Source organism: Gopherus evgoodei, unplaced genomic scaffold (genome assembly GCF_007399415.2).
Source record: "Gopherus evgoodei ecotype Sinaloan lineage unplaced genomic scaffold, rGopEvg1_v1.p scaffold_48_arrow_ctg1, whole genome shotgun sequence".
NCBI classification, from domain to species: Eukaryota; Metazoa; Chordata; order Testudines; family Testudinidae; genus Gopherus; species Gopherus evgoodei.
Genome location: NW_022060069.1, coordinates 1,841,927 through 1,869,299, shown reverse-complemented (window position 1 = coordinate 1,869,299; position 27,373 = coordinate 1,841,927). Strand labels below are relative to the sequence as shown.

At 68.2% G+C, this 27,373-nt stretch overlaps 1 protein-coding gene across 1 annotated transcript in view; it reads right to left on the bottom strand.

The window, feature by feature from the left end:
• AXL (AXL receptor tyrosine kinase) overlaps positions 1-27,050 on the bottom strand; it is a 29,919-nt gene extending 2,869 nt beyond the window's left edge. Inside the window, exons 1-18 of the mRNA XM_030546750.1 lie at positions 26,442-27,050; positions 22,121-22,319; positions 20,781-20,881; positions 19,702-19,884; positions 15,779-15,859; positions 15,425-15,540; positions 12,454-12,649; positions 11,680-11,819; positions 11,022-11,160; positions 9,438-9,464; positions 8,945-9,077; positions 7,833-7,924; positions 6,247-6,342; positions 5,377-5,454; positions 5,091-5,183; positions 3,859-3,980; positions 3,096-3,205; positions 868-1,027 (exon numbers count right to left, since the gene is read on the bottom strand). Coding sequence (XP_030402610.1) covers positions 868-1,027; positions 3,096-3,205; positions 3,859-3,980; positions 5,091-5,183; positions 5,377-5,454; positions 6,247-6,342; positions 7,833-7,924; positions 8,945-9,077; positions 9,438-9,464; positions 11,022-11,160; positions 11,680-11,819; positions 12,454-12,649; positions 15,425-15,540; positions 15,779-15,859; positions 19,702-19,884; positions 20,781-20,881; positions 22,121-22,319; positions 26,442-26,514 — 2,139 coding nt within the window. The 5' untranslated portion in view covers positions 26,515-27,050. The remainder of the gene's footprint in view (positions 1-867; positions 1,028-3,095; positions 3,206-3,858; positions 3,981-5,090; positions 5,184-5,376; positions 5,455-6,246; positions 6,343-7,832; positions 7,925-8,944; positions 9,078-9,437; positions 9,465-11,021; positions 11,161-11,679; positions 11,820-12,453; positions 12,650-15,424; positions 15,541-15,778; positions 15,860-19,701; positions 19,885-20,780; positions 20,882-22,120; positions 22,320-26,441) is intronic.
• Between the last annotated feature and the right edge of the window lie 323 nt (positions 27,051-27,373).

Here is a 27,373-nt window from a genome sequence, read left to right as displayed (position 1 = left end):
GGGCCCGTAGCTGGCAAGAGGGGTCGGTAGCTGCGCAGGAGGGGCCCGTAGCCGGCAGGAGGGGCCCGTAGCCGGCAGGAGGGGACGATAGCCGCGCAGGAGGGACCCGTAGCCGGCAGGAGGGTCGGTAGCCGTGCAGGAGGGGCCAGTAGCCGCGCAGGAGGGGCCCGTAGCCGGCAGGAGGGGTCGGTAGCCGTGCAGGAGGGGCCCGTAGCCGGCAAGTGGGGTCGTAGTGGCGCAGGAGGGGCCCGTAGCCGGCAGGTGGGGTCGTAGTGGCACAGGAGGGGCCCGTAGCCGGCAGGTGGGGTCGTAGCGGCGCAGGAGGGGCCGGTAGCCGGCAGGAGGGGCCAGTAGCCACGCAGGAGGGGCCCGTAGCTGGCAGGAGGGGTCGTAGCGGCGCAGGAGGGGCCGGTAGCCGGCAGGAGGGGCCCGTAGCCGGCAAGTGGGGTCGTAGTGGCGCAGGAGGGGCCCGTAGCCGGCAGGTGGGGTCGTAGCCGCGCAGGAGGGGCCCGTAGCCGGAAGGTGGGCTCGTAGCGGCGCAGGAGAGGCCCGTAGCCGGCAGGAGGGGCCCGTAGCCGGAAGGTGGGGTCGTAGCGGCGCAGGAGGGGTCGGTAGCCGCACAGGAGGGGCCGGTAGCCGCGCAGGAGGGGCCCGTAGCCGGAAGGTGGGGTCGTAGCGGCGCAGGAGGGGTCGGTAGCCGCGCAGGAGGGGCCGGTAGCCGCGCAGGAGGGGCCCGTAGCCGGAAGGTGGGGTCGTAGCGGCGCAGGAGGGGTCGGTAGCCGCGCAGGAGGGGCCAGTAGCCGCGCAGGAGGGGCCCGTAGCCGGCAGGAGGGGTCGTAGCTGCGCCCGCCCACCCGCCGGGCTCACCACGTCGCTCTTGGTGGTGTAGACGCGGTCGGCCAGGCTCTCGATGGCGATCCACTTGACGGGCATCTTGGCGATGCGGCCCTGGCGGTAATAGTCGCCGTTGTAGATCTTCTTGGAGAGGCCGAAGTCGGCCACGCAGACGTTCATGTTCTCGTTCAGCCTGCGGCAGCACAGGGCCTGGTGAGGGGGGATCCTGGGGGAGGAGGGGCAGGCCAGGGAGGGGGAGGAGGGGCTGGGACCCTAGAGGGGCCAGGGGAGGAGGGGCAGGCAGGTGGGGGCAGGAGGGGGGAATGGGACCCTGGGGGCCTGGGGGAGGAGGGGCAGGCAGGTGGGGGCAGGAGGGGGAATGGGACCCTGGGGGGCTGGGGGAGGAGGGGCAGGCAGGTGGGGGCAGGAGGGGGGAATGGGACCCTGGGGGGCTGGGGGAGGAGGGGCAGAGCCTGGGGGCCTGGGGGAGGAGGGGCAGGCAGGTGCGGGTAGGAGGGGGGAATGGGACCCTGGGGGGCTGGGGGAGGAGGGGCAGGCAGGTGGGGGCAGGAGGGGGAATGGGACCCTGGGGGGCTGGGGGAGGAGGGGCAGGCAGGTGGGGGCAGGAGGGGGAATGGGACCTTGGGGGGCAGGCAGGTGGGGGCAGGAGGGGGGAATGGGACCCTGGGGGGCTGGGGGAGGAGGGGCGAATGGGATCCTGGGAGGCCGGGGGGGCTGGGACACCGGGGGGCTGGGGGAGGAGGGGCAGGCAGGTGGGGGCAGGAGGGGGGAATGGGACCCTGGGGGGCTGGGGGAGGAGGGGCAAATGGGATCCTGGGAGGCGGGGGGGCTGGGACACCGGGGGGCTGGGGGAAGAGGGGCAGGCAGGTGGGGGCAGGAGGGGGGAATGGGACCCTGGGGGGCTGGGGGAGGAGGGGCAGGCAGGTGGCGGCAGGAGGGGGATTGGGACCCTGGGAGGCTGGGGGAGGAGGGGCGAATGGGATCCTGGGAGGCCGGGGGGGCTGGGACACTGGGGGGCTGGGGGAGGAGGTGCAGGCAGGTGGCGGCAGGAGGGGGAATGGGACTCTGGGGGGCTGGGGGAGGAGGGGTGAATGGGATCCTGGGAGGATGGGGGGGGCTGGGACACTGCAGGGCTGGGGGAGGAGGGGCAGGCAGGTGGGGGCAGGAGGGGGAATGGGACCCTGGGGGGCTGGGGGAGGAGGGGCAGGCAGGTGGGGGCAGGAGGGGGGAATGGGACCCTGGGGGGCTGGGAGAGGAGGGGCAGGCAGGTGGGGGCAGGAGGGGGAATGGGACCCTGGGGGGCTGGGGGAGGAGGGGCAGGCAGGCGGGGGCAGGAGGGGGAATGGGACCCAGGGGGGCTGGGGGAGGAGGGGCAGGCAGGTGGGGGCAGGAGGGGGGAATGGGACCCTGGGGGGCTGGGGGAGGAGGGGCAGGCAGGTGGGGGCAGGAGGGGGGAATGGGACCCTGGGGGGCTGGGGGAGGAGGGGCAGGCAGGTGGGGGCAGGAGGGGGGAATGGGACCCTGGGGGGCTGGGAGAGGAGGGGCAGGTGGGGGGGGGCAGGAGGGGGGAATGGGACCCTGGGGGGCTGGGGGAGGAGGGGCAGGCAGGTGGGGGCAGGAGGGGGATTGGGACCCTGGGGGGCTGGGGGAGGAGGGGCAGGCAGGTGGGGGCAGGAGGGGGATTGGGACCCTGGGGGGCTGGGGGAGGAGGGGCAGGCAGGTGGGGGCAGGAGGGGGGAATGGGACCCTGGGGGGCTGGGGGAGGAGGGGCGAATGGGATCCTGGGAGGCCGGGGGGGCTGGGACACTGGGGGGCTGGGGGAGGAGGTGCAGGCAGGTGGCGGCAGGAGGGGGAATGGGACTCTGGGGGGCTGGGGGAGGAGGGGCGAATGGGATCCTGGGAGGATGGGGGGGCTGGGACACTGCGGGGCTGGGGGAGGAGGGGCAGGCAGGTGGGGGCAGGAGGGGGATTGGGACCCTGGGGGGCTGGGGGAGGAGGGGCGAATGGGATCCTGGGAGGCCGGGGGGGCTGGGACACTGGGGGGCTGGGGGAGGAGGGGGGAATGGGACCCTGGGGGGCTGGGGGAGGAGGGGCAGGCAGGTGGGGGCAGGAGGGGGGAATGGGACCCTGGGGGGCTGGGAGAGGAGGGGCAGGCAGGTGGGGGCAGGAGGGGGGCTGGGGGAGGAGGAGCCAGCACCACTGCGCAGGGGGGCTCTGGCTGCGGGGGGCACGTCTCTCACATGCAGTTGCGGGCAGCCAGGTCCCGGTGGATGAAATCCCGGCTGCTGAGATAGTCCATCCCGCTGGCGATGTCGGCCATGAACCCCACCAGTGTCCGTGTGGGCAGGTACTGGGGGAGGACAGCTGGTCAGTGCCCGAGCCAGGGGCTCTCCCCGAGTTGGGTCCCTGCCGCATCCCCCCACGTGGCCCACGGCGCCTGGGGCCGGGATGGCACCAGGGCTGGGTGGCGGCGCGGCTGGGGAGGCGCCGTGGCAGTGGCTGGGGCCGGGTGGCGGCAGGGCTAGGGAGGCGCCGGGGTCGGGGCCGGGGCCGGGGTGGCGGCAGGGCTGGGTGGTGGCGGGGCTGGGGAGGCGCCGTGGCAGTGGCCGGGGTGGGGTGGCAGGGGGGCCGGGGTGGCGGCAGGGCTGGGTGGTGGCGGGGCTGGGGAGGCGCCGTGGCAGTGGCTGGGGTGGGGTGACAGGGGGGCCGGGGTGGCGGCAGGGCTGGGTGGTGGCGGGGCTGGGGAGGTGCCGTGGCAGTGGCCGGGGTGGGGTGGCAGGGGGGCCGGGGTGGCGGCAGGGCTGGGTGGTGGCGGGGCTGGGGAGGGGCCGTGGCAGTGGCTGGGGTGGGGTGGCGGCAGGGCTAGGGAGGCGCCGGGGCAGTGGCCAGGGTGGGGTGGCAGTGGGGCTGGGGTGGCGGCAGGGCTGGGTGGTGGCGGGGCTGGGGAGGCGCCGGGGTCGGGGTTGGGGCCGGGGCCGGGGCCGGGGGCCGCGGCGCACTCACCAGGGGGCTGTCCCCGAGCCGGGAGTAGAGCAGGAAGCTGTGCAGGTCGCCGTGTTTCATGAAGGGCAGGATGACGACAGGCGAGGGGTAGCCCTCGCTCTCCGTGCTCTGCAGACACACCCCTGCCGAGAGGGAGCAGAGCGGCCGTAAGACCTGCCCCTGGGGTCCCAGCCCCGCCAGATCCCAGCCCCTCCATATACCCACCCCCCTAGATCCCAGGCGCCCTGAATCCCACACCCCTCAAATACCCACCCCCAGGATCCCAGCCCCCCTGAATCTCAGCCTCCCAGGGATCTCAAAGCCCCTGGATTACCACCCCAAGACTCCCCCTGGATCCCAGCCCCCCAGATGGAACAGGGCCACCAAGACAAGGTTAGATCCCAATCCAAAATGAAGGAGTGGGAAGGGAGCTGGGAGCCAGGACTCCTGGGTTCTCTCCCAGGCTCTGGGAGGGGAGTGGGGTGTAGGGGGTTGGAGCAGGGGGCTCGGAGCCAGGACTCCTGGGTTCTTTCCCCGGCTCTGGGAGGGGAGTGGGGTGTAGGGGGTTGAGGCAGGGGGCTGGGAGCCAGAACTCCTGGGTTCTCTCCCAGGCTCTGGGAGGGAAGTGGGGTGTAGGGCGTTGAAGCAGGGGGCTCAGAGCCAGGACTCCTGGATTCTCTCCCAGGCTCTGGGAGGGGAATGAGGTTAAGGGGGTTGGAGCAGGGGGCTGGGAGCCAGGACTCCTGGGTTCCAGGTGGTGGGTGAGTCCGTCCCCCGGATTGGTGGTCAGTTGCTCCATGTGGCCAGGGGGCTCCAGTGACCTCACTAGGGGCATGTGGGTAGCACCTGGGGACCCGCGGGCTGAGCTCCCGGCCTGGCCAGGAGTGCAGGCTCCGCTCTGTGGCCGGGCACCGCGGCCTGGGTCGCCCAGGGGCACTGCTGGAGGCCGGACATGAACCCAGGCCCTGTGCAGCTGAGGCGTGACGCAGCGAGGGAGGGAATCCAGCCTGGCGCAGGGTGCTGGCCCGGCACAGCCTGTGCCAATTCCCCTGGCAGCTGTCCCGAGTTCCCGTCTCTCCCTCCCACATCTGCTTTCCCAGGGAAACCTCCCGCCCCCTGGGGCCCCAGCCCCCCCCCCCCCTCTGCTTTCCCAGGCCATCGCAGTGACATCCCCCGGCCCGGCGTACGGGGCACCCTGCTCCTCCACCCCCCCTTAACCCTGTGGGTGCTGTGCCCAGGAGAGGGGCTCTCACCCAGGAGCTTCATGACGTTGGGATGGTCGAACTCCTTCATGCAGACGGCCTCGCTCAGGAAATCCTCCATCTCGCTGCGGGTGCAGATGGCGACTGCGGGGAACACGGGGGGGGGGTGATGCCAGAGCCACGGACACCAGGGCAGAGCCGCAGGGGAGGGGAGGGAGCAGAGGAGGGGACCCTGGGGAGGAGGGGGCCCATTAGGGAGGCAAGAGGAGAGGGGGTTCTGGGGGGAGGGAGGGTCCCAGGGTCTCGCCAGCCCCCCAGGCGCCTGCCACACACTTACTCTTCATGGTCTTGACGGCCACCTTGAGGACGCTGTCGTCCTGGTTGAGCTGCCCTTCCATGACGGAGCCGAACTCGCCTGGGGAAGCCGGAGGCAGAGAAGCTATGAGATCCCCGGCAGTGCGGGGGCTGGGACACACGGCACGGCCATTCCCTGGGCAGCAGCTTGTGCATGCACACACACACACACAGAGCAGTGCACACATACAGAGCAGTGCACACACACACACACAGAGCAGTGCACACACACGCAGCAGTGCACATGCACACACACACAGCAGTGCACACATACAGAGCAGTGCACATGCACATACACACAGAGCAGTGCACACACACACAGCAGTGCACACGCACACACACATCCAGCAGAGCACACACCCAGCAGTGCACAGCCTTGCCAGCAGGGGGCCCCCCCTGATCTCTGTCCTGACAGCAGGGGGCACCCCCCCAAGGATCTCTGTGCCGACAGCAGGGGGCACCCCCCACCCCGGATCTCTGTACCAACAACAGGGGGTAATGTGCCCAGAACGGGTTACATCCGCTCCACGGCGAGGGAGCAGCTTGGGGAAAATCTTGCTCAAGCCGGGAGCTGGATGAGGCTGTGGAATTGGGCCGGGGTGGGGACCGGAAACCTGGGAGCGCTGGAGCCGCGAGCCAGGGGCTTTTCCAGCCTGGCTCACAACTTTCCAAAGCCGGAGCTCCCTGGCCACGTTGGTGGCGTGTGGGGAACCTGGCCTGCAGCCCCCAGCACCCCGCCTGCCTGGCTCCCTGGGCCACATGGGGGGAACCCGCCAACCCCAATGGATCCATCGAGGGGTAGCAGATCCCACAATGCATTGCTGCCCTCCAGCATGGGGTGCAAGCCCCCTACCTTCACCAAGGGTCTTCCCCAGGGCCACCTTGTGCCGATCCACCATCACATCTCGCAGCTTCTCCTTCAGGTCCTCACTGATGCCCAGGCTGTTCACTGCGGCACAAGGACGGGGACAAGGGGTCAGGCTCCAGCGTGGTAAGGACGGGGCCCAGACCCTGGCCGAGAACAGGGCCCCGTCGTGCCGGGCACCCCCCAGACCTTGGCAGAGATCAGGGCCCCGTCGTGCCGGGCACCCCCCAGACCCTGGCCGAGAACAGGGCCCCGTCGTGCCGGGCGCTGCCCAGACCTTGGCTGAAATCGGGGCCCCGTCGCGCCAGGCATCGTCCAGACCCCGGCCAAGATCAGGGCCCCGTCGCGCCGGGCTCTGCCCAGACCCTGGCCGAGATTGGGGCCCCATCACGCCAGGTGCTGCCCAGACCCCGGCCGAGATCAGGGCTCCGTCGCGCCAGGCATCGTCCAGACCCCGGCCAAGATCAGGGCCCCGTCGCGCCGGGCGCTGCCCAGACCCCGGCTGAGATCAGGGCCCCGTCGCGCCGGGCGCTGCCCAGACCCCGGCCGAGATCAGGGCCCCGTCGGGCCGGGTGCTGCCCAGACCCCGGCCGAGATCAGGGCCCTGTCGGGCCGGGAGCTGCCCAGACCCCGGCCGAGATCAGGGCCCCGTTGGGCTGGGTGCTGCCCAGACCCCGGCCGAGATCAGGGCCCTGTCGGGCCGGGCGCTGCCCAGACCCCGGCCGAGATCAGGGCCCTGTCGGGCCGGGCGCTGCCCAGACCCCGGCCGAGATCAGGGCCCTGTCGGGCCGGGCGCTGCCCAGACCCCGGCCGAGATCAGGGCCCCGTCGGGCTGGGCGCTGCCCGGGCGCCCCCAGACCCCGGCCGAGATCAGGGCCCTGTCGGGCCGGGCGCCGCCCAGACCCCGGCCGAGATGAGGGCCCCGTCGGGCCGGGTGCTGCCCAGACCCCGGCCGAGATCAGGGCCCTGTCGGGCCGGGCGCTGCCCAGACCCCGGCCGAGATCAGGGCCCCGTCGGGCCGGGCGCTGCCCAGACCCCGGCCGAGATCAGGGCCCCATCGGGCCGGGCGCCGCCCAGACCCCAGTCGAGAGTGGGGCCCTGTCGCGCCGGGCTCTCCCCAGACCCTGGCCGAGATTGGGGCCCCATCACGCCAGGTGCTGCCCAGACCCTGGCCAAGATCGGGGTCTCGTCGTGGCAGGCGCCGCCCAGACCCCAACCGAGATCAAGGCCCCATCGTGCTGGACGCTGCCCAGACCCTGGCTGAGATTGGGGCCTTGTCGCGCCAGGCGCCGCCCAGCCAACTCTCCGTCTGAACCAGGGGTGGAGGGAACGAGGCCTGGAGAGGGCCAAGGACTGGCCCAGCGGCAGCCTGCCAGCCAGCAGTAAAACCAGGATAGGAACCCAGGTGTCTGGAGCCGCGTGGCGCCCGAGTCTCTGGGCCATGCTCTCGGAGATGCCCAGAGTACAATGGGGCAGCCGGGACCTGCCTGGCTGCAGGCTGGCCCTAGGTTGACTGTCAGGTCCTGGCGAGTGGGGCGAGCCGTGGGCCGGGGCGTGGCAGGCGAGGTACTCACGCGTGGCCTCCGTGGTCCTGCGGCTATACGACTTGCGGACACGGTAATGGACCACCAGCTCTCCCTGCTCCACTCGGGGTTCAAAGGCCTCCCTGCTCGGGGGGTGACAGCCGGTGAGAGACCCCAGCCTGCAACATCTGGACCCCGAAGCCAGCCAGTCCCTGCCCTGGGGCCGGGTGGGAGCCGGCACCTGCTACAGGCGACAGGCCCCTGCCCCGTTCCCACCCTCCTGAGCCAGCCAGTCCCTGCCCTCGGGCTGGACGGGAGCCGGCGCCAGCTAGAGGGGCCAGGCCCTGCCCCATTCCCACCCTCCTGAGCCAGCCAGTCCCTGCCCTCGGGCTGGACGGGAGCTGGTGCCTGCTACAGGCGACAGGCCCCTGCCCCATTCCCGCCCTCCTGAGCCAGCCAGTCCCTGCCCTCGGGCTGGACGGGAGCCGGCGCCTGCTACAGGCGACAGGCCCCTGCCCCATTCCCACCCTCCTGAGCCAGCCAGTCCCTGCCCTCGGGCTGGACGGGAGCCGGCGCCTGCTACAGGCGACAGGCCCCTGCCCCATTCCCACCCTCCTGAGCCAGCCAGTCCCTGCCCTCGGGCTGGACGGGAGCCGGCGCCTGCTACAGGCGACAGGCCCCTGCCCCATTCCCACCCTCCTGAGCCAGCCAGTCCCTGCCCTCGGGCTGGACGGGAGCCGGCGCCAGCTAGAGGGGCCAGGCCCCTGCCCCATTCCCACCCTCCTGAGCCAGCCAGTCCCCGCCCTCGGGCTGGACGGGAGCCGGCGCCTGCTACAGGCGACAGGCCCCTGCCCCATTCCCACCCTCCTGAGCCAGCCAGTCCCTGCCCTCGGGCTGGACGGGAGCTGGTGCCTGCTACAGGCGACAGGCCCCTGCCCCATTCCCACCCTCCTGAGCCAGCCAGTCCCTTCCTCGGGCTGGATGGGAGCCAGTGCCAGCTAGAGGGGCCAGGCCCCTGCCCCATTCCCACCCCCGAGCCAGCCAGTCCCCGCCCTGGGGCTGGATGGGAGCCGGCGCCCGCTAGAGGGGACAGGCCCCGTGCCCCATTCTCTGCCCCTTTCCCCACTGGCCCACTCCCAGCCCCCATTCTGCTCCCCGCTCACCCAAACCGCGTCTCCTTCTTGCGCAGCCGGGCCAGGACGAGGACGAAGAAGATGGCGAAGGCCACGGCCAGGCCCACGGCCAGGATCACAGCCCACCAGTGCCACGAGAAGGCAGGGGCCACAGTCTCCCTCACTGCACGGCCAAGGTGTAGGGTTAGCTGGGTTGGAGGGGGGCAGCCGGGTGATCTGTGGATCTGCCCCAGGCCCCCCCCCAGGCCCCGCCCATGGACCCGCCCGGGAGCCAGGCTCCCCTTGGGCTCCCCAACCCCCCAGCTCCACCAGACCAAACCTGCTCCCTGCAGGGGGCAGGGCTGAGTCACTTGGAGGCTGCACCCAAGGTGGGGAGAATTAGCCCGTCAGGTGCCTACCCCCAGCGCTGGATCCCCACAGATCCCTGTAAGATCTGACCCCAACGTCCTGCAGGACTGGGCAGGCAGTGGGGTGGAGGGGGTGGAGGGGGCAGGGCAGAGGGAGAGGGTGGGGGGCTCCTCACCTTGCTCGGTCTGTGGGGCGAGGGGATCTGCAAAGGGGAGAGAGAAGAGAGGTGCCGTAAGCTGTGGGGGGCAGGCCAGGGGCACGTGTTTAGGGGCCAGTGCACTACGTCGCCCAACCAGCTGGTCCAGGGGATTTTGAGCCTGAAATGGGACCTGGATTGGAACCAGTCTTGGTTCTGGGTTTGCAAGAAATCAAAACACTGCCGTTAGCAAGAAATCGCTCCAACACAGAACCCCGAGACCCGGGTCGGCACTGGGGACAGTTCAGAACCATGAGACCCGGGTCGGCACTGGGGACAGTTCAGAACCACGGGACCTGGGTCGGAGCTGGGAGACCCAGTTCCGAACCACGGGACCCGGGTCAGCACCGGGGGACAGTTTGTGATGAACTGGGAATGTTCTTAATGTTTTCTCTGAATACTGTGTTGGTGCCTCAGTGTCCCCTGTGCAGTTCTTAATACCTAGGTGGTGGGATCAGGGGGTGTGATTGCTGCAGAACAAAGGGCCAGTGCCCCTAAATGCCTGGCACTCTGTCTCCTAGCAACTGATGGCCTGGGCCCCCCCCTGCAAAGGTGCCAACTGAAGGTGTTGGAGACAAAGAGATCAGGTGACCTCCTGGCCTGGGAAAGGGGCTGAGCAGAGAGGAGGGGCTGGAGGGGTGTCAGTCTGGAGCGGGCTGGGGACGAGGAGTGAGGGCAGACGTGGGGGTCTGGCTCACTGCCCCCCAGAATGGACCCGGCTGAGGGGTCCCATTCTCTGTACCTACAAGCTCTGTTTTAGACCCTGTTCCTGTCATCGAATAAACCTCTGTGTTACTGGCTGGCTGAGAGTCACATCTGACTGCAAAGTGGGGGTGCAGGACCTGTGGCTTCCCCAGGACCCCCCTGGGGTGACTCGCTGTGGGAAGCGCACGGAGGGGCAGAGGATGCTGAATGCTCCAAGGAGAGACCCAGGAGGTGAAGCCGTGGGAGCTTCTTGCCCTGAACAAGTCTGCTCCAAGGGAGAGGAGGCTCCCCAAAGTCCTGCCTGGCTTGGTGGGGAGCAGTTCCAGAGCATCGCCCGGTGGCTCCGTGACACAGTTCAGAACCACGGGACCCGTGTCGGAGCTGGGGGACCCAGTTCAGAACCACGGGACCCGAGTTGGCGCCAGGGGACAGTTCAGAACCACAGGACCCAGGTCGGAGCCGGAGGACCCAGTTCAGAACCCCGGACCCGGGTCAGAGCCCGAGGACCCAGTTCAGAACCCCTGGACCTGGGTCGGAGCCAGGGGACCCAGTTCAGAACCACAGGATCCAGATCGGCACCGGAGGACAGTTCAGAACTACAGGCCCCGGGTCGGCGCTGGGGGACAGTTCAGAACCACGGGACCCTGGTCGGCGCCAGAGGACCCAGTTCGGAACCAAGGGACCTGGGTCAGCACCAGGGGACCCAGTTCAGAACCACAGACCTGGATCAGAGCCATCCCTGGGTTTGCAAGCGTCAGCCCCCCCCCCAGGTTAGCCCGGCCTCTGTGGGGCTGCAGTGTGATGGGAGAGCCCACCCCACGGCTGGTCCCTCACCCGGCCCAGTCCCCCAGCACTCACGGGATGGGGAGACCATGACGGCGTCGCTCCAGGGCCCGTCCCCGGCGCTGGTGTATGACGCCACCCGCACCATCAGGTTCTGCACCTCTGAGACCAGCTCCAGGGTCTTCTCGGTGGTCAGCCCCACATCCACCACCACCTGCCGGGGAGCGGGGTTAGCCAGGGCTGGGACACTGGGCTTTTCCCTCTACGGGCGCTGGCCCCAGGGACTGGCCGGCTCAGGCGGCAGGGAATGGGGCATGGGGCCTGCCCCCTCCAGGTGGTGCTGGCCCCAATGTGGCCCCAGGGCAGGGACTGGCTGGCAGTGGGGGGGGGAGGGATGGGGCAGGGGCCTATCTCCTCTAGGGGCACTGGCCCTGATCTGGCCCCAGGGCAGGGAAGTGTCTGGCTCAGGGGGGTGGGGAATGGGACCTGTCCCCTCTAGGGGCACTGGCCCTGATCTGGCCCCAGGGCAGGGAAGTGGCGGGCGCAGGGGGGTGGGGAATGGGGCCTTTCCCCCACTAGGGGCACTGGCCCCGATCTGGCGCCAGCGTGGGGTGCTTGCTGGGGCAAGGGGGCCAGGATGGTGGTGGGGGCTAGCTTAGGGGGCGGTGGCGAGCTGGTGGGTTCTCCTCAGCGGGCAGGCCAGGGTCCCGGGGGAGCAGGGGGGCGTGCTCACCTCGGGCGAACCGGGGCTCTGATAGGCCAGCCTGTACCCACGCAGGATCCCGCCGAGTGGCCCGCGTGGCTCCAGCCAATGCACCGTGGCCCGGCTGCCGTTCTGGAAGGCTGTGACGTTCTCCGGCGGGGCACAGGGCGCTGCCAGGGGGCACAGACACGTCACCCAGGGGCTGCCCCTCTCCAGGCCCGTCCCCTGGGGGGGCAGGGCCCTGTCCTGGAGCAGAACTCCCCCATGAGGCACTGGGGCAGCTGCGTTCCCAGGGGACCCCCCCCGTGGGAACAGAGCCCCCCCAGCCCTGCCCCTGTGTTTGTCTTGGCACTGCACAAAGCCCCATATCGGAGCGAAACATTCCTGAGCCCAACCCTGCCCGCCTCTGCTCCAACATGCAGAGCGGCCTTGGGGGGCCAGGATAGCACCCCCTGCTCCATCCTGTCCCAGCGGGGACCTGACCGAGCGAACCCAGGAATCCAGGCCCCCAGGAAACCGGGCACTTAGTCATGGGGATACCACGTGATGAGTCAGTGAATGCCCAGCTGGCACTGGGCAAGGTGGTTCAAAATGCACTAACCACTAGACCCCACTCCCAGCCCAGAGCCGGGGATGGAACCCAGGAGTCCTGGCACCCAGCCATCCCCCTCTAACCACTAGACCCCACTCCCCTCCCAGAGACAGGGATGGAACCCAGGAGTCCTGGCACCCAGCCGCCCCCTCTAACCACTAGACCCCACTGCCCTCCCTGCTCAGCTCCCCGGGCCTGTTGACACCCCTCACCCCCTTCCAGGGTCTCCATGAGCACCCAGTGGGTCCAGCGGGAGGCGCCGGCCTCGCTGCGGCAGGCCACGCGGACGTGGTAGGAGGCAAAGGGTGCCAGCCCCTGGATGAGGTGGCGGAAGGGCGGCACGTTGAGATTCTGGTTGTACATGGCCTCGGGGGGGACAGTGCTGAGGTCCTGGTCGGTGCGCACAGCCTGGAGGAGACAGTGGGGCATTAGTGGGGGTGGTGCCCAGCCTGGGGTGCCCCCTTCCCTGCCTGCAGGTGTCCAGGTTCCTCTTCAATCCCCCTTGCAAGCCACGGGATGCCCCCAGGCCCCTGACCCCCATTCCTGGGAGAGCAGAGCTAGGCAGATCCAGGCTGCAGAGGAGGCGGTTCTCACACCAGTGGGGCGGCCCAGAGCCCCCGCGCCCAGAACTTGGCCACTATCTGCATTCACTGCTGGGCTGGTCCTGACTCCCCAGCCCCATGGCAGGGGAGGGAGAGAAGGTTTCTCAGCTCCATCCCCATCGCAGGAGGCTGAAGGATGGCAGGGCGGGGCAATGGTCCCCCCATGGAAACTCCCTTCCCCTCCCCAGTTTCGTTTTCCTGGGCACACCGGGCTGGGCAGCAGACACAGCCGGGAGTGGGGTGGGGGGGGCGTCACAGCCTGCCTCGGGTAGGGGGACGGGACGTCCGGGCTCTGGGGAAAGCAGAAGTGGGAAGCTGGATTCTTTCATAAAACCCAAATCCGGGCACTCAGCAACTTGCACTTCCTCTTTCTCGGGGGGGGGGAACACAGGAAATAGGGGGCCAGCTGCCCTCCGTGTCACCTTCCCCCCACCTGCTTAACCCCCCATGTGACCACTCCCTTCCCTGCTAAGGATATTCACCCCCATAACATCCCCCCAATCCCGGAGCCAGCCTGTGCGCTCAGCTCCCCGGGGCCCCCATCCTGTGTACTCAGGGCTCCGATCCCCATGGATCAGTCCCCCATGTGCTCAGCCCCCGCATCCCGTGTGCTCAGCCCCCTAAGAGCCCCGATCCTCACGGATCAGCCCCCCGTGTGCTCAGCCCCCGCATCCCGTGTGCTCAGCCCCCTAAGAGCCCCGATCCCCACAGATCAGCCCCCTGTGTGCTCAGGCCCCCCATCCCATGTGCTCTGCCCTTAAGAGCCCCTATCCTCACAGATCAGCCCCCCGTGTGCTCAGCCCCCGCATCCCGTGTGCTCAGCCCCCTAAGAGCCCCGATCTTCACGGATCAGCCCCCCGTGTGCTCAGCCCCCCCATCCCATGTGCTCAGCCCCCTAAGAGCCCCTATCCTCACAGATCAGCCCCCCGTGTGCTCAGCCCCCGCATTCCATGTGCTCAACCTCCTAAGAGCCCCGATCCCCACGGATCAGCCCCCCATGTGCTCAGCCCCCGCATCCCGTGTGCTCAGCCCCCTAAGAGCCCCAATCCCCACGGATCAGCCCCCTGTGTGCTCAGCCCCCGCATTCCGTGTGCTCAGCCCCTTAAGAGCCCCAATCCCCACGGATCAGCCCCCCGTGTGCTCAGGCCCCCCATCCCATGTGCTCTCCCCTTAAGAGCCCCTATCCTCACAGATCAGCCCCCCGTGTGCTCAGCCCCCGCATTCCGTGTGCTCAACCTCCTAAGAGCCCCAATCCCCACGGATCACCCCCTGTGTGCTCTGGCCCCCCATCCCATGTGCTCTGCCCCTTAAGAGCCCCGATCCTCACCGATCAGCCCCCCGTGTGCTCAGCCCCCGCATCGCGTGTGCTCAGCCCCCTAAGAGCCCCAATCCCCACTGATCAGCCCCCTGTGTGCTCTGGCCCCCCATCCCATGTGCTCTGCCCCTTAAGAGCCCCGATCCTCACAGATCAGCCCCCCGTGTGCTCAGGCCCCCCATCCCATGTGCTCTGCCCTTAAGAGCCCCTATCCTCACAGATCAGCCCCCCGTGTGCTCAGCCCCCGCATCCCGTGTGCTCAGCCCCCTAAGAGCCCCGATCTTCACGGATCAGCCCCCCGTGTGCTCAGCCCCCCCATCCCATGTGCTCAGCCCCCTAAGAGCCCCTATCCTCACAGATCAGCCCCCCGTGTGCTCAGCCCCCGCATTCCATGTGCTCAACCTCCTAAGAGCCCCGATCCCCACGGATCAGCCCCCCATGTGCTCAGCCCCCGCATCCCGTGTGCTCAGCCCCCTAAGAGCCCCAATCCCCACGGATCAGCCCCCTGTGTGCTCAGCCCCCGCATTCCGTGTGCTCAGCCCCTTAAGAGCCCCAATCCCCACGGATCAGCCCCCCGTGTGCTCAGGCCCCCCATCCCATGTGCTCTCCCCTTAAGAGCCCCTATCCTCACAGATCAGCCCCCCGTGTGCTCAGCCCCCGCATTCCGTGTGCTCAACCTCCTAAGAGCCCCGATCCCCACGGATCAGCCCCCCATGTGCTCAGCCCCTGCATCCCGTGTGCTCAGCCCCTTTAGAGCCCCAATCCCCACAGATCAGCCCCCCGTGTGCTCAGGCCCCCCATCCCATGTGCTCTGCCCCTTAAGAGCCCCGATCCTCACCGATCAGCCCCCCGTGTGCTCAGCCCCCGCATCCCGTGTGCTCAGCCCCCTAAGAGCCCCAATCCCCACGGATCACCCCCTGTGTGCTCTGGCCCCCCATCCCATGTGCTCTGCCCCTTAAGAGCCCCGATCCTCACCGATCAGCCCCCCGTGTGCTCAGCCCCCGCATCGCGTGTGCTCAGCCCCCTAAGAGCCCCAATCCCCACGGATCAGCCCCCTGTGTGCTCTGGCCCCCCATCCCATGTGCTCTGCCCCTTAAGAGCCCCGATCCTCACAGATCAGCCCCCCGTGTGCTCAGGCCCCCCATCCCATGTGCTCTGCCCCTTAAGAGCCCCGATCCCCATGGATCAGCCCCCCGTGTGCTCAGGCCCCCCATCCTATGTGCTCCGGGCCCTGATCCCCCCGGACCAGCCCCAGGCCGAGCGTACCTGGACGGTGCAGATGCTGAGGGGCGACGCCCCGCTGGCCCCCGGCTCCCAGCCCACCTCCAGGGCGTTCTCACTGCGCGTCACCAGCACCACGCTCCTCGGCCGCTGGGGGACCACTGTGGGCAGCATATGGGGGAGGGCTCAGGGGCTGCCTCAGCCTGTGCTCCAGGGCATAGCGGCTGGGCAGGGGGGGTTATCCTGAGAGACCCTCTGGGGGCTCATGGGGGAATTGAGGCAGGGGCTTGCCCCTCCCAGCAACCTGGGACACGCCCTCCTCCAGTGCAGTGGGGAGCCTAGCGGCCGCGGGCTCCCAGGGCCCGATCCGCAGTGCAGGGCAGGGCCCGGCCCCCTCACCTGTCATGGCCGCGGTCCGGGAGGTGGCCACACCCTTGGCATTGTGGGCTTCACAGGAGAACGAGGCGCTTCTGTTCAGGCCTGGAAGGGACAAAGCAGGGGGAGGGGATAAGAGCATGGGGCAAAGGGACCAGGCTACCCCCCAGTGCCCCTCACCCCCGACCCGCAGCCCCCTGCCACCCTGGTGCCCCTCACCCCTGACCCACATCCCCCTGCGACCCTGGTGCCCCTCACCCCGACCCGCAGCCCCCTGCCACCCTGGTGCCCCTCACCCCTGACCCACATCCCCCTGCCACCCTGGTGCCCCTCACCCCGACCCGCAGCCCCCTGCCACCCTGGTGCCCCTCACCCCTGACCCACATCCCCCTGCCACCCTGGTGCCCCTCACCCCGACCCGCAGCCCCCTGCCACCCTGGTGCCCCTCACCCCTGACCCGCAGCCCCCTGCCACCCTGGTGCCCCTCACCCCGACCCGCAGCCCCCTGCCACCCTGGTGCCCCTCACCCCTGACCCACATCCCCCTGCCACCCTGGTGCCCCTCACCCCCACCCGCAGCCCTCCGCCATTGCAGGCCTACCCCCCCATGCTGTTCCTCACTCCCGACCCACAGCACCCCCCTACTGACCCCCGCCCCGCTCCCTGGCCCAGCTTTCCTGGCCGGCTCTGTCTGGGCGAGGGGGTGTCAGTGCCAAGTGTTCCCATCCCTCTCTGTTCCCAGCGCTGGCTCCTGCAGCCTCCTCCCGTCCCCCAAGGTCATGGCGCCTCCAGCTTATCAGGGCGTCCCCCGCAGGGACTGGGGGAAGGGGCACTGGGCACGGGGGGTGCTGGGTCTTCAGCCCAAGGCCAGATTGCTCAGGAGGCCGGGACGGGCCACTAGCAGGGAGCGGCTGTGGGGCAAATTCCCAGTTCCCCTCAGTCCCCTCCAAGTCCCTGGCACCTCCCCACTCCCTGCTCCCCTGCCTAGCCTGGGGGACTGTGCAGTGATGGGAGGGGTCCCCAGCCCCCTCACCCCAGTGCACCAGGCAGTGCAGTCCCAGGCAGGCTGCCCCGGCCGGGCAGGGGGCAGAGGGGGCAGGGCAGCTCGGCGTGTGTCTGTCCACACTGTGCTCCAGGAACTCAGCCGGCGCCTGCCCGGGGCGTCAGAGCGAGCGGAACCAGCTTCCCACAGCCCCCCCTCTCCCAGCCTGGCAGTGCCCCCCTCCTCCCCGGCACATCTGGGGCCCAGGCTCCCTCCCAGCCGGCTTGGCCAGGGCTGGTATGTCAGTCCCCAGCCCCCGCCATGTGGTCGGCATTTCCGGGTCTGGCTCCCTGGCCGCAGCCCCAGTGCAGGGACCTCAGACAGGGCTGGGGGCTGGACTGAGGGGGGTTGGGAGCCAGCCCCAGAACCATTGCCCAGGGGCGGCAGGGAAAAACAATCTCCAGGGATTTGCATCCCCTGTGGCCCCCCCGTGCCAACCCTGCCATAGCCCCCCATGTTCTACATTCACCCCTTGCCCTGGCCCCCCTGCCCCCACCTTCCGTGTTCACCACAGTTGCCCTGCCCCCAGCCCCCCTAGGACTGCACCCCCTGCCCACTCCCCTGTTCCCCTGCCCCTCCCACCACTGCTTTTCCATTCCCAGCCCCCTCTGCGCGCTCCATGCACCCGCCAGCACTGCCACTCCCTTCCCCTGCGGGGTTCTGCAGCGACCCCCTCCCCTCCCAGCCTGGAGGGTGGGGGACAAGGCGGCTGGACTATCACTCCCAGCCCTCCCACGCCATGCAATGGACACTGCTACCACGCCGGGCCCTGTGGTGGCACCAGCCGGAGCGGGCTGTGCCCTGACCCACCAGCTGGGTCTGCCCGGGAGGGACATGTCCCAGCCCAGCACTGCACCTGGTGCCGCTGCACCCCCCCCAACCGTGCTGCTCTAGAGCCCCCCATTCCCCATCTCAGCCCCTCTCCTGTCCCTCCTCCCCCAGCCTGGCTGGGACGGGTGCCTGACTCACACCCCGGTCACCTCCGGCATCTGCTGCCCATTCCCCCAGCCTGAGTCAGCAGAGCCGGGCTGGCCACGTCCGTGGGGGCTGGGGCGGGGGGAAGAGGAGGGGCTGGGACTGGCAGGTACCCGGGTAGGGGCCCTGCTCCTTCTGGCTTCGGGGCCCTGGACATGGTGCACACGGCCAATGGGGCACACTCCTTGGTCCTGATCCGGGAGCTGTGTTTGTCTGTATCAGCAAAAACAATGAGGGTCCTTGTGGCCAGGGCCGGCTTTAGGAAGTGCGGGGCCCAATCTGAATACCCGGAGGTGGTCTGGGTCTTCAGCGGCACGTCCTTCACTCGCTCTGGGTCTTCCGCGGCACTGAAGGACCCGCCGCTGAAATGCTGCCAAAGATCCGGAGCGAGTGAAGGACCCGCCACCGAAATGCCACCGAAGACCCAAAGCTAGTGAAGGACCCGCTGCCGAAACGCCACCGAAGACCCAGAGAGAGTGAAGGACCCGCCACCGAAATGCCACCGAAGACCCAAAGCTAGTGAAGGACCCGCCACCGAAATGCCACCGAAGACCCAGAGAGAGTGAAGGACCCGCCACCGAAACGCCACCGAAGACCCAGAGAGAGTGAAGGACCCGCCACCGAAATGCCACCGAAGACCCAGAGAGAGTGAAGGACCCGCCACCGAAATGCCACCGAAGACCCAGAGAGAGTGAAGGACCCGCCACCGAAGTGCTGCCAAAGACCCAAAGCTAGTGAAGGACCCGCTGCCGAAACGCCACCGAAGACCCAGAGAGAGTGAAGGACCCGCCACCGAAATGCCACCGAAGACCCAGAGAGAGTGAAGGACCCGCCACCGAAGTGCTGCCAAAGACCCGGACCGCCGCTGGGTGAGTAAAATTTTAAAAATTCGGCACTCTTCTTTAGGGCGCGGGGCCCTCTTAGGCATGGGCACGGGGCCCGATTTGGGGGAATTGGGGGAATCGGCCTAAAGCCGGCCCTGTTTGTGGCACCTTCGAGACTGGCAAATGTATTTGGGCCTAAGCTTTCGTGGGCTACCCGCACTTCGTGGGATGCCTGGAGGGGAACATACAGGCAGGTGTGAGGGGTCAGCGCTACCGAGCCAATTCAGCGGAGGTGAAAGTGGCCGTTGACAAGAAGGGGTGAACACCAAGGGAGGGAAATCAGTCTGCAGGGCTAACGAGGCCAATGCAATCAAGGTGGCCCATTTCCAGCAGCTGACAAGACAGTACGAGTGTCAGCAGCAGGTCACTCCACTGCCCCCCCTTGGCAAGGCTCCTCCCATGTATTTATACCTGCTCCTGTATGCTCCACGCCAGGCATCCCACCAAGTGAGTTTAAAGCTTAAGCCCCCAAACATGGGCTAGTCTCTAAGGTGCCACAAGGATCCCGGCTGTTTCCACCCTGTAGAAAGTGCCCTGAGAGCTGCACGCAGGGGGACATGTCCTGCTGACACAGCAGGCCTGAGCGGCTGACTCTGCAGTAAACACCCTGCGGCCGGACAGCTCTGCCCAGCAGCAACCCTACAATAACAGCAGCGTCTCCTGGGATTGCAGAAGCCATTCCCACGCCTGGAGAGTGCCCGCCAGCCCCCCGCCGCAGCCTCAGCCCTGGAGAACCAGCCGCCGCCAGTGACCGATGCCACCTTCCAGGCAGGCGACAAAAGGGGCCGCGGGCTGGAGACAAGCGGCCTATTGAGAGCGGGGCCGGGGGGTGGGGGAGCAGCGAGGGCCCCCACTGAATGGAGATGGAGGCCAGCGCACGCCTTTGCGGGCTGCTCCCCCCACCCCCACCTCTGCCTCCTTCCCCATCCCCCGCTCCCAAGGACCCTGTTCTATAGAGTCCACAGCTGGGGGGACTCTGCCCTCTGGCCCCCCGCCCCCGGTAGGAAACCCCCCCCACCCCCAAGGGGACACCTCCACCACACTCACCGTTCACGGCCAGCGTGGAGGGCACCTGTGCCAGGGGGTCCACCAGGGAGTTGAGGGGGGCCCCGTCTTGCAGCCAGATGACCCGCACTGGCTCGGGGGGACCCTGGGCGCTGCAGCTCAGGTTGAAGGGGGTGTCAGCTGCCACCTCCAGGTCCTGGGGCTCCTCGGAGAAGAAGGGCAGACCTGGGGGAGGGCAGAGCTGCATTCAGACTAGTCCATCCTCCAGGGCTCCACCCATGCAGAGTGTCACCCCTACTTGGATGGATACTAGGGGGCCCCCCAGAGCTGGGGCATCTCTAGCTGCCCTCTCCCCACACTGCCCTACAGAGAGTCCCCAGAGCAGTGGGGTTGGGTGTTAGCACCCCATCAAGATACTGGGGCAGCTCCCCAGCGATGGGCTCAGGCTCCCTGAAGACCCAGGCAGCGTCACTCACACTTGGGGCAGCTCCCCCGACTCTCAGCAATGGGCTCAGGCTCTCTGCAGACCCAGGCAGCGTCGCTGCGTCACTCACACTCAGGGCAGCTCCCCCCACCCAGCGATGGGCTCAGGCTCTCTGCAGACCCAGGCAGCGTCGCTGTGTCACTCACACTCAGGGCAGCTCCCCCTGCTCCCAGCGACAGGCTCAGGCTCCCTGCAGACCCAGGCAGTGTCGCTGCGTCACTCACACTCGGGGCAGCTCCCCCCACCCAGCGATGGGCTCAGGCTCCCTGCAGACCCAGGCAGTGTCGCTGCGTCACTCACACTCGGGGCAGCTCCCCCCACCCAGCGATGGGCTCAGGCTCCCTGCAGGCCCAGGCAGCATCGCTGCATCACTCACACTTAGGGCAGCTCCCCCTGCTCCCAGCGACAGGCTCAGGCTCCCTGCAGACCCAGGCAGTGTCGCTGCGTCACTCACACTCGGGGCAGCTCCCCCTCTCCCAGCAACAGGCTCAGGCTCTCTGCAGACCCAGGCAGTGTTGCTGCATTCCCCTTTATTCAGACACTGCCCTGAGCCCCATGCCAGGCCCCCTGGCGTGGTGCCCATGGCAGGATCAGGGCTGTGCATGCCCCGCCCCTGCGCTGGCACAGGGACACTCACCTTCCAGCCCCAGGTGGGCGGCATCGGACAGCACCTCCTCCCCATTCACCCACATGACGCACTGGTAGCTGCCCACATCTGACAGCTGCACGGACGGGATGCTGCGGGGCGGAGAGGGAGCGTGAGCAGGGCGGGCACCACCTGGCACAGCGAAGCCCCACTGCTCGCCCCCCAGACAGGGACATGGCCATGGGCAGGGGTGGGGGACAGGTAGGTGTTTAGGGACTGCCCACCTAAGGCAAATAATTATTATTGAGGGGATATAATGGGCTCCACGATGGGGGGGGCCCCCAATATCACCCCCCGCAACCCTTCTTCTGCCTCTCTCACAGCCCCCATCTCTCCCCAACGGGCCCAACAGAGGGGCCTCCGCAGGCAGCCAGATCAGAACGACGAGCCACCAGCCCCATCCCCCCCGGCTACCCAGATCAGAGAGACAGGCCACCAGCAACCCCCACCCCCAGCTACGCCAGATCAGAGCGACGGGCCACCAGCCCCATCCCCCCTGGCTACCCAGATCAGAGCAAGAGGCCACCAGCAACCTTCCCCTCCCCCAGCTACGCTAGATCAGAGCAATGGGCTACCAGCCCCGTGTCCCCCCAGCTACCCAGATCAGAGCGATGGGCCACCAGCCGCGTCCCCCCCGGCTACCCAGATCAGAGCAACAGGCCACCAGCCCCGTCCCCCCCAGCTACCCAGATCAGAGTGACAGGCCACCAGCCCCGTCCCCCCCTGGCTACCCAGATCAGAGCGACAGGCCACCAGCCCCGTCCCCCCCGGCTACCCAGATCAGAGCGACAGGCCACCAGCCCCGCCCCCCCCCAGCTACCCAGATCAGAGCGACGGGCCACCAGCCCCGTCCCCCCTGGCTACCCAGATCAGAGCGACGGGCCACCAGCCCCGTCCCCCCTGGCTACCCAGATCAGAGTGACAGGCCACCAGCCCCGTCCCCCCCTGGCTACCCAGATCAGAGCGACAGGCCACCAGCCCCGTCCCCCCTGGCTACCCAGATCAGAGCGACGGGCCACCAGCCCCGTCCCCCCCCGGCTACCCAGATCAGAGAGACAGGCCACCAGCCCCGTCCCCCCCAGCTACCCAGATCAGAGCGACAGGCCACCAGCCCCGTCCCCCCTGGCTACCCAGATCAGAGCGACAGGCCACCAGCCCCGTGTCCCTGTGCGTCCCACCCCAGGGGCGACCAATGGGCCCATCTGGCCCAGGATCCTGGCTCCTCCCTTACTGGGCCACGCAGCCGCCCTGTGAGGAGGCAGGGGGGACCCTGCCTGGTCCCCAGGAGCTGCTGTGCCCCCCAGACACCTCCTTGCCAGGCCCCTACTCACCTGAGCTCGCTGATGGCCAGCCAGACCTTCTCGTTTATGGGCATCTGCACCTGGTTGCTGTCGGCCAGCTCCAGTGCCTGCCCGTCCCGCAGCCAGCTGATCTCGGGCAGCTCTTGGCTCAGCTGTACAGCGCAGCGCAGCCGCACGTCCTTGCCCAGGGACGAGGTCTGGTTCGAGGGGTTCTCCAGGAAGTGCAAGTCTGCGGGTGGGTGGGGGAGGAGAGACAGGATGAAGGGGTCCAGTGCCAGAGGCTGCCCCCCCAGAATCCCCTGGGTATGGGAGCAGCTGCACTTCAGGTTCCCTGGATCTCTGTACAAACAGCCCCTGTGCCCACCCCAGAGGTGGCTGCACCTCAGCTCCAGGTGAGGGATCCAGGGATAACCAGTCCCTATGCCCCACCCCAGAGGTGGCTGCATCTGAGCTCTGGGCGAGGGATCCCTGTATAACCAGCCCCCATGCCCCACCTCAGAAGCAGCTGCATCTCAGCTGGGCAAGGGATCCCTGTGTATATCTATATCCCAGGGATGTAAATCATCATGAGCCCCTGGGACAGCACCAGCCCTGAAGTTCTAGAGCCAGACAGAGGCTGGTTTACAGCCAGAGCTGGCCCATGGGCTCGGGTTCCAGGGGAGGTCCCTCCTGACCCCTGGGGCTCTGGCCCTGACGCATGCAACTGGCTGCACCTGCTGGGAGTGGACCCAGGGGGCTCGTCAAGAGGGCCCTGCTCTCTGGTGTGTTGGGTAAGGTGGGGCAAGGTTCGGGGCTTGTCCTGGTGTGACAGACCCCCCTGCAGAGTGACACCCTGCGGCCTGGGCTGGGGGGCAGGAGGCACTCGGCTGGCTCAGCACGGAGGGAATGCACGAGCCGGCATTGCGTGGGAGGGGCCTGCCTCGTGCCAGGCGCACTGGCAGACTCTGGTGGATGGGGTGGGCATGGCCGCCCCGAGGCCTGGCACCTGAATGCCTGCACACAGCAGAGCGCTGGGAATCAGGACACCTGGGTTCCATCCCTGGCTTGGCCACTGAGTGTCTGCATTGCCTTGGACAGTCCCTGCCCGCCCCCTGTGCCTCGGTTTCCCCAGTGGCCGAATGACAGATGATTATTCTGCAGCCCCCTCGAGAAGGGACCTTCCCAGATCCCTCCCCCCCCCAGTCTGTTTTAGCCCTTCAAGAAGGGGAGCCACATTCCAGGGCGTGGGAAGCAGATGGGACTTGGCAAGGGCCCCGCTCCTCACTCTGGGGGCTTGTGGGTCCTAGCAGCCCGAGAGCTCTGCACAGCCCAGCCCCCAACCCCGCCACCCAGCTGTGTGTATCAGACACAGGCACCCGGCCTGGAGCATGACACCCCGTGCCCCCTCCCTCTGTTGTGGTTCAAAAGTATTTATTTCCTCTTTCATTTCTCCCCTTCGAGCTTCCGGCCGAGGGGCCGGGGCCAGGCCCCCGGGCAGCCGTTCCCAGCACGTCCCGGTGGCTGCAGAGATTTCAGGGCCTGGGACTCACCCCGACAGCCTAGCTGGGCTCAGAGATGGGGGGCTGGGCAGAGGCTCCAGGGCGGGCTGGGTTAGTGGTGAAGGGACTGGACCACTGCCGCCCTGGAGGGCCTGGGCTCAGTCTCTTCATCTCTCTGGGAAATGAGGAGAATCGTCCTCCTCTGGGCTGGTCAACTGGGAGCTCGTCGGGGCAGGGCCCATGTCTCTGGGCAGCACCCGGCATGACGGGGCCCTGATCTCGGTTCGGGTCTGGGCAGCGCCCGGCATGACAGGGCCCTGATCTCGGTTCGGGTCTGGGCAGCGCCCGGCATGACGGGGCCCTGATCTCGGTTCGGGTCTGGGCAGCGCCCGGGATGACGGGGCCCTGATCTCGGTTCGGGTCTGGGCAGCGCCCGGCATGACGGGGCCCTGATCTCGGTTCGGGTCTGGGCAGCGCCCGGGATGACGGGGCCCTGATCTCGGTTCGGGTCTGGGCAGCGCCCGGCATGACGGGGCCCTGATCTCGGTTTGGGTCTGGGCAGCGCCCGGCATGACGGGGCCCTGATCTCGGTTTGGGTCTGGGTAGCGCCCGGCATGACGGGGCCCTCATCTCGGTTCAGGTATGGGCAGCGCCCGGCATGACGGGGCCCTGATCTCAGTTCGGGTCTGGGCAGTGCCCGGGATGATGGGGCCCTGGTCTCAGTTTGGGTCTGGGCAGCGCCCGGGATGACGGGGCCCTGATCTCGGTTCGGGTCTGGGCAGTGCCCAGCGTGACGGGGCCCTGATCTCGGTTGGGGTCTGGGCAGCGCCCGGCATGACGGGGCCCTGAGCTCAGTTCGGGTCTGGGCAGCACCTGGCACGACAGGGCCCTTTCAGCTGAGGCCCCTTAGATGATAATAAGAACACCATGACCCGCCCTGGTGTGTCCGAGTGGCAGAGCTCAGCGCTCCAAGGCACTAGCAGGGACTGCATAACAACCAGCGAGTGTCCCAGCCCAAGACATTTCACAAGGTCAATGTGGGGCTGAAATGCACCCAGCTCTGGGGAGGAGTTCCTCAGCAGCTGGGAAAGGCCCCCGGACACCTGGGTTCAGGGCAGGGGCTGTCCAGGCCGGCTGCCTCACCACAGGCACCGCCTGGCCAGCAGTAACCAGTCCCAGATGTCTGGCCCTGGTCAGCAGGGCGGGCTCCTCAGCTGCTCTGGGTCCCTTCGGGAGAGGTGGGGCGGGGGGGCTGGTCCAAGCAGTGTCCCCACAGCCCTGACCTGGCAGTCCTGGCCCCCGGCCGCCGCCTGAGGGGAGCAGCAGGTGCAAAACTCTCCCAGCCAGGAGGTATCATGTGTGGCATGCGCAGCACACCCTGCTGGTGCCCCTCAGCCCTGCCCCACAGCCCCCTGGGTCCATCCCAGCCCCCCAGCTCTGCCGGTGCCCCTCAGCCCTGCCCCACTACCTCCTGGGTCCCAGTCTTGCCCCCCAGCTCTGCTGGTGCCCCTCAACCCTGCCCCACAGCCCCCTGGGTCCCAGCCCTGCCCCTCAGTTCTGCTGGTGCCCCTCAGCCCTGCCCCACTACCTCCTGGGTCCCAGCCTTGTCCCCCAGCTCTGCCGGTGCCCTTCAACCCTGCCCCACAGCCCCCTGGGTCCCAGCCCTGCCCCTCAGTTCTGCTGGTGCCCCTCAGCCCTGCCCCACTACCTCCTCGGTCCCAGCTCTACCCCTCAGCGCTGCTCCACTACCTCCTGGATCCCAGCCCAGCCCCCCAGCTCTGCCGGTGCCCCTCAGCCCTGCCCCGCAGCCCCCTGGGTCCCAGCCCAGCCCCCCAGCTCTTCCGGTGCCCCTCAGCCCTGCCCCGCAGCCCCCTGGGTCCCAGCCTTGCTCCCCAGCTCTGCCTGTGCCCCCCAGCCCTGCCCCACTGCCTCCTGGGTCCCAGCCCTGCCCCCTAGCTCTGCCAATGCCCCTCTGCTCCGACCTGCAATCCCCTGCTATCCCAGCCCCGCTGGGCTCTGAACAGGCCCCTTTCCCGCAGCCCCCTGCCGTCCCAGCCCCGCTGGGCTCTGAACAGGCCCCTTTCCCGCAGCCCCCTGCCGTCCCAGCCCCGCTGGGCTCTGAACAGGCCCCTTTCCCGCAGCCCCCTGCCGTCCCAGCCCCACTGGGCTCTGAACAGGTCCCTTTCCCGCAGCCCCCTGCCGTCCCAGCCCCACTGGGCTCTGAACAGGCCCCTTTCCCGCAGGGTACTTCGGGGTAAAGCCATTTTTAGCATCCACCTATTCAGGCACCTCTACAACCCTCCTCATTGTGGGCTCTGGGCGCCTCCCGAAGCGCACAGCGAGTCTGAGAGCAGGTCCTAGAGTCTGACCTCCTCTCTACCCCAGCCTACCCTACTGCCCTTCCCGTGCCCGGGAGACTGGGCAAGAGCCTTACCCCAAATGGGGAACCTGAGGCACAGTGGGGGTGAAGGGACTTGGCCAGGGTCACACAGGGAGTCTGTGGCAGAGTCAGGATTTGAACCCAGGTCTCCTATGGGCCCAGGCCTCTGCCCTACCCTCTAGGACCCAGCTGCCTCTGCATGCAGTGGGGCACAGGGGAAGATGGCCCTGATCCTGCCGCTTGGCTCTGCCCTACTTGCCGTGGGAGGCTGCAGAAGAGCCAGGTGTCCTGAGCTCCAGCCCAGGCCCTTCCAGAAGGATTTCAAAGGCTCCCACCAAGCACTGGGTCCCTGCCTCCAGGCGGCCCAACAGCCCTTTGAGGGAGAGCCAGACTTGCCAGTGTGACTTGCTTGGGGGCCCAGAGCATTTTCCCACAGCGCCTGGCATAGCCTGGAAGCCAGGCCTCTGCGGAGGGGCTCAGGGTGGGTACTCACCCGACTGGGCAGCGCCTGTGCCCATCCAGCAGGCCACCAGCACACACAGGAGGGACCTGCAGGCCTTGCCCATCTTCTACCAACCAAAACAAGCCGTCGGCTCCGATTTCCCCCCAAATCGCCAGCTCCTGGAAATGAGGTGGGGGGTCGGGGAGGTGGGGGCCAGAGCCAGGAGCCCTGCCCTGACGGACAGAGCCAGGGGCTGGGAACTGTCCCGAGGCTGGAATTGGTCCAGGCAGGTCCCGAATCAGCGCAGGCTCCACACAGCCGATCCGTGCCTCGAAGGATGGTTTGCCGGGGCTTGGGGGAAACAAATTCCTCCCCACGACTGGGCCAGAGCAGTGCGAGCCCCGACACAGAGCTGGCTCCAGTTCTCCTTCCTTGGCCGAGCTAGTGGGATCGTCCCGGTCTCAGCCTTCCTTCGCGGTGTCCACACCTGACTCCCCACGTCTCTCATCCGCCCGCCGGCGCCCGGGTGTCAGAAAAGTTCGCAACACAAGATTGAAACATCCAGTCCAACCCCAGCGAGGGCTTGGCCCCTTCCCAGCCCTCTGGCTTCCCTCCTTCCAGAGCCAGAGCCAGAGTCAGAGCCAGAGCCAGAGCCAGTGCTGCTTACGCTTTCCTCCCTGCCTGGCTCCCCACCCACCCACGCTGCCTGGGCTGAAACTTGGCTGGGCCCAAAAGGAGAAGGGGGCAGGGAGCTGCTGGCCCCAGCACTGGGGTGAATGGTTGGGAAATTCCAGCTGGCAGCCGAGGGGTTAATGGGAGGAGAGCAGCAGAAAGACTGAAAGAAAGTTTTCAGTCTGTTAAAGTTACAGGCACTGGGAACGGAGCAGGCGAGGCCGGGGCCAGGCGGGCGCGGGACTGGGTTGCTGAGGGGGGCGGGCAGATGCTGCCTGCGCCCAGGGCACACCAGGGGTTAGTACAAATTC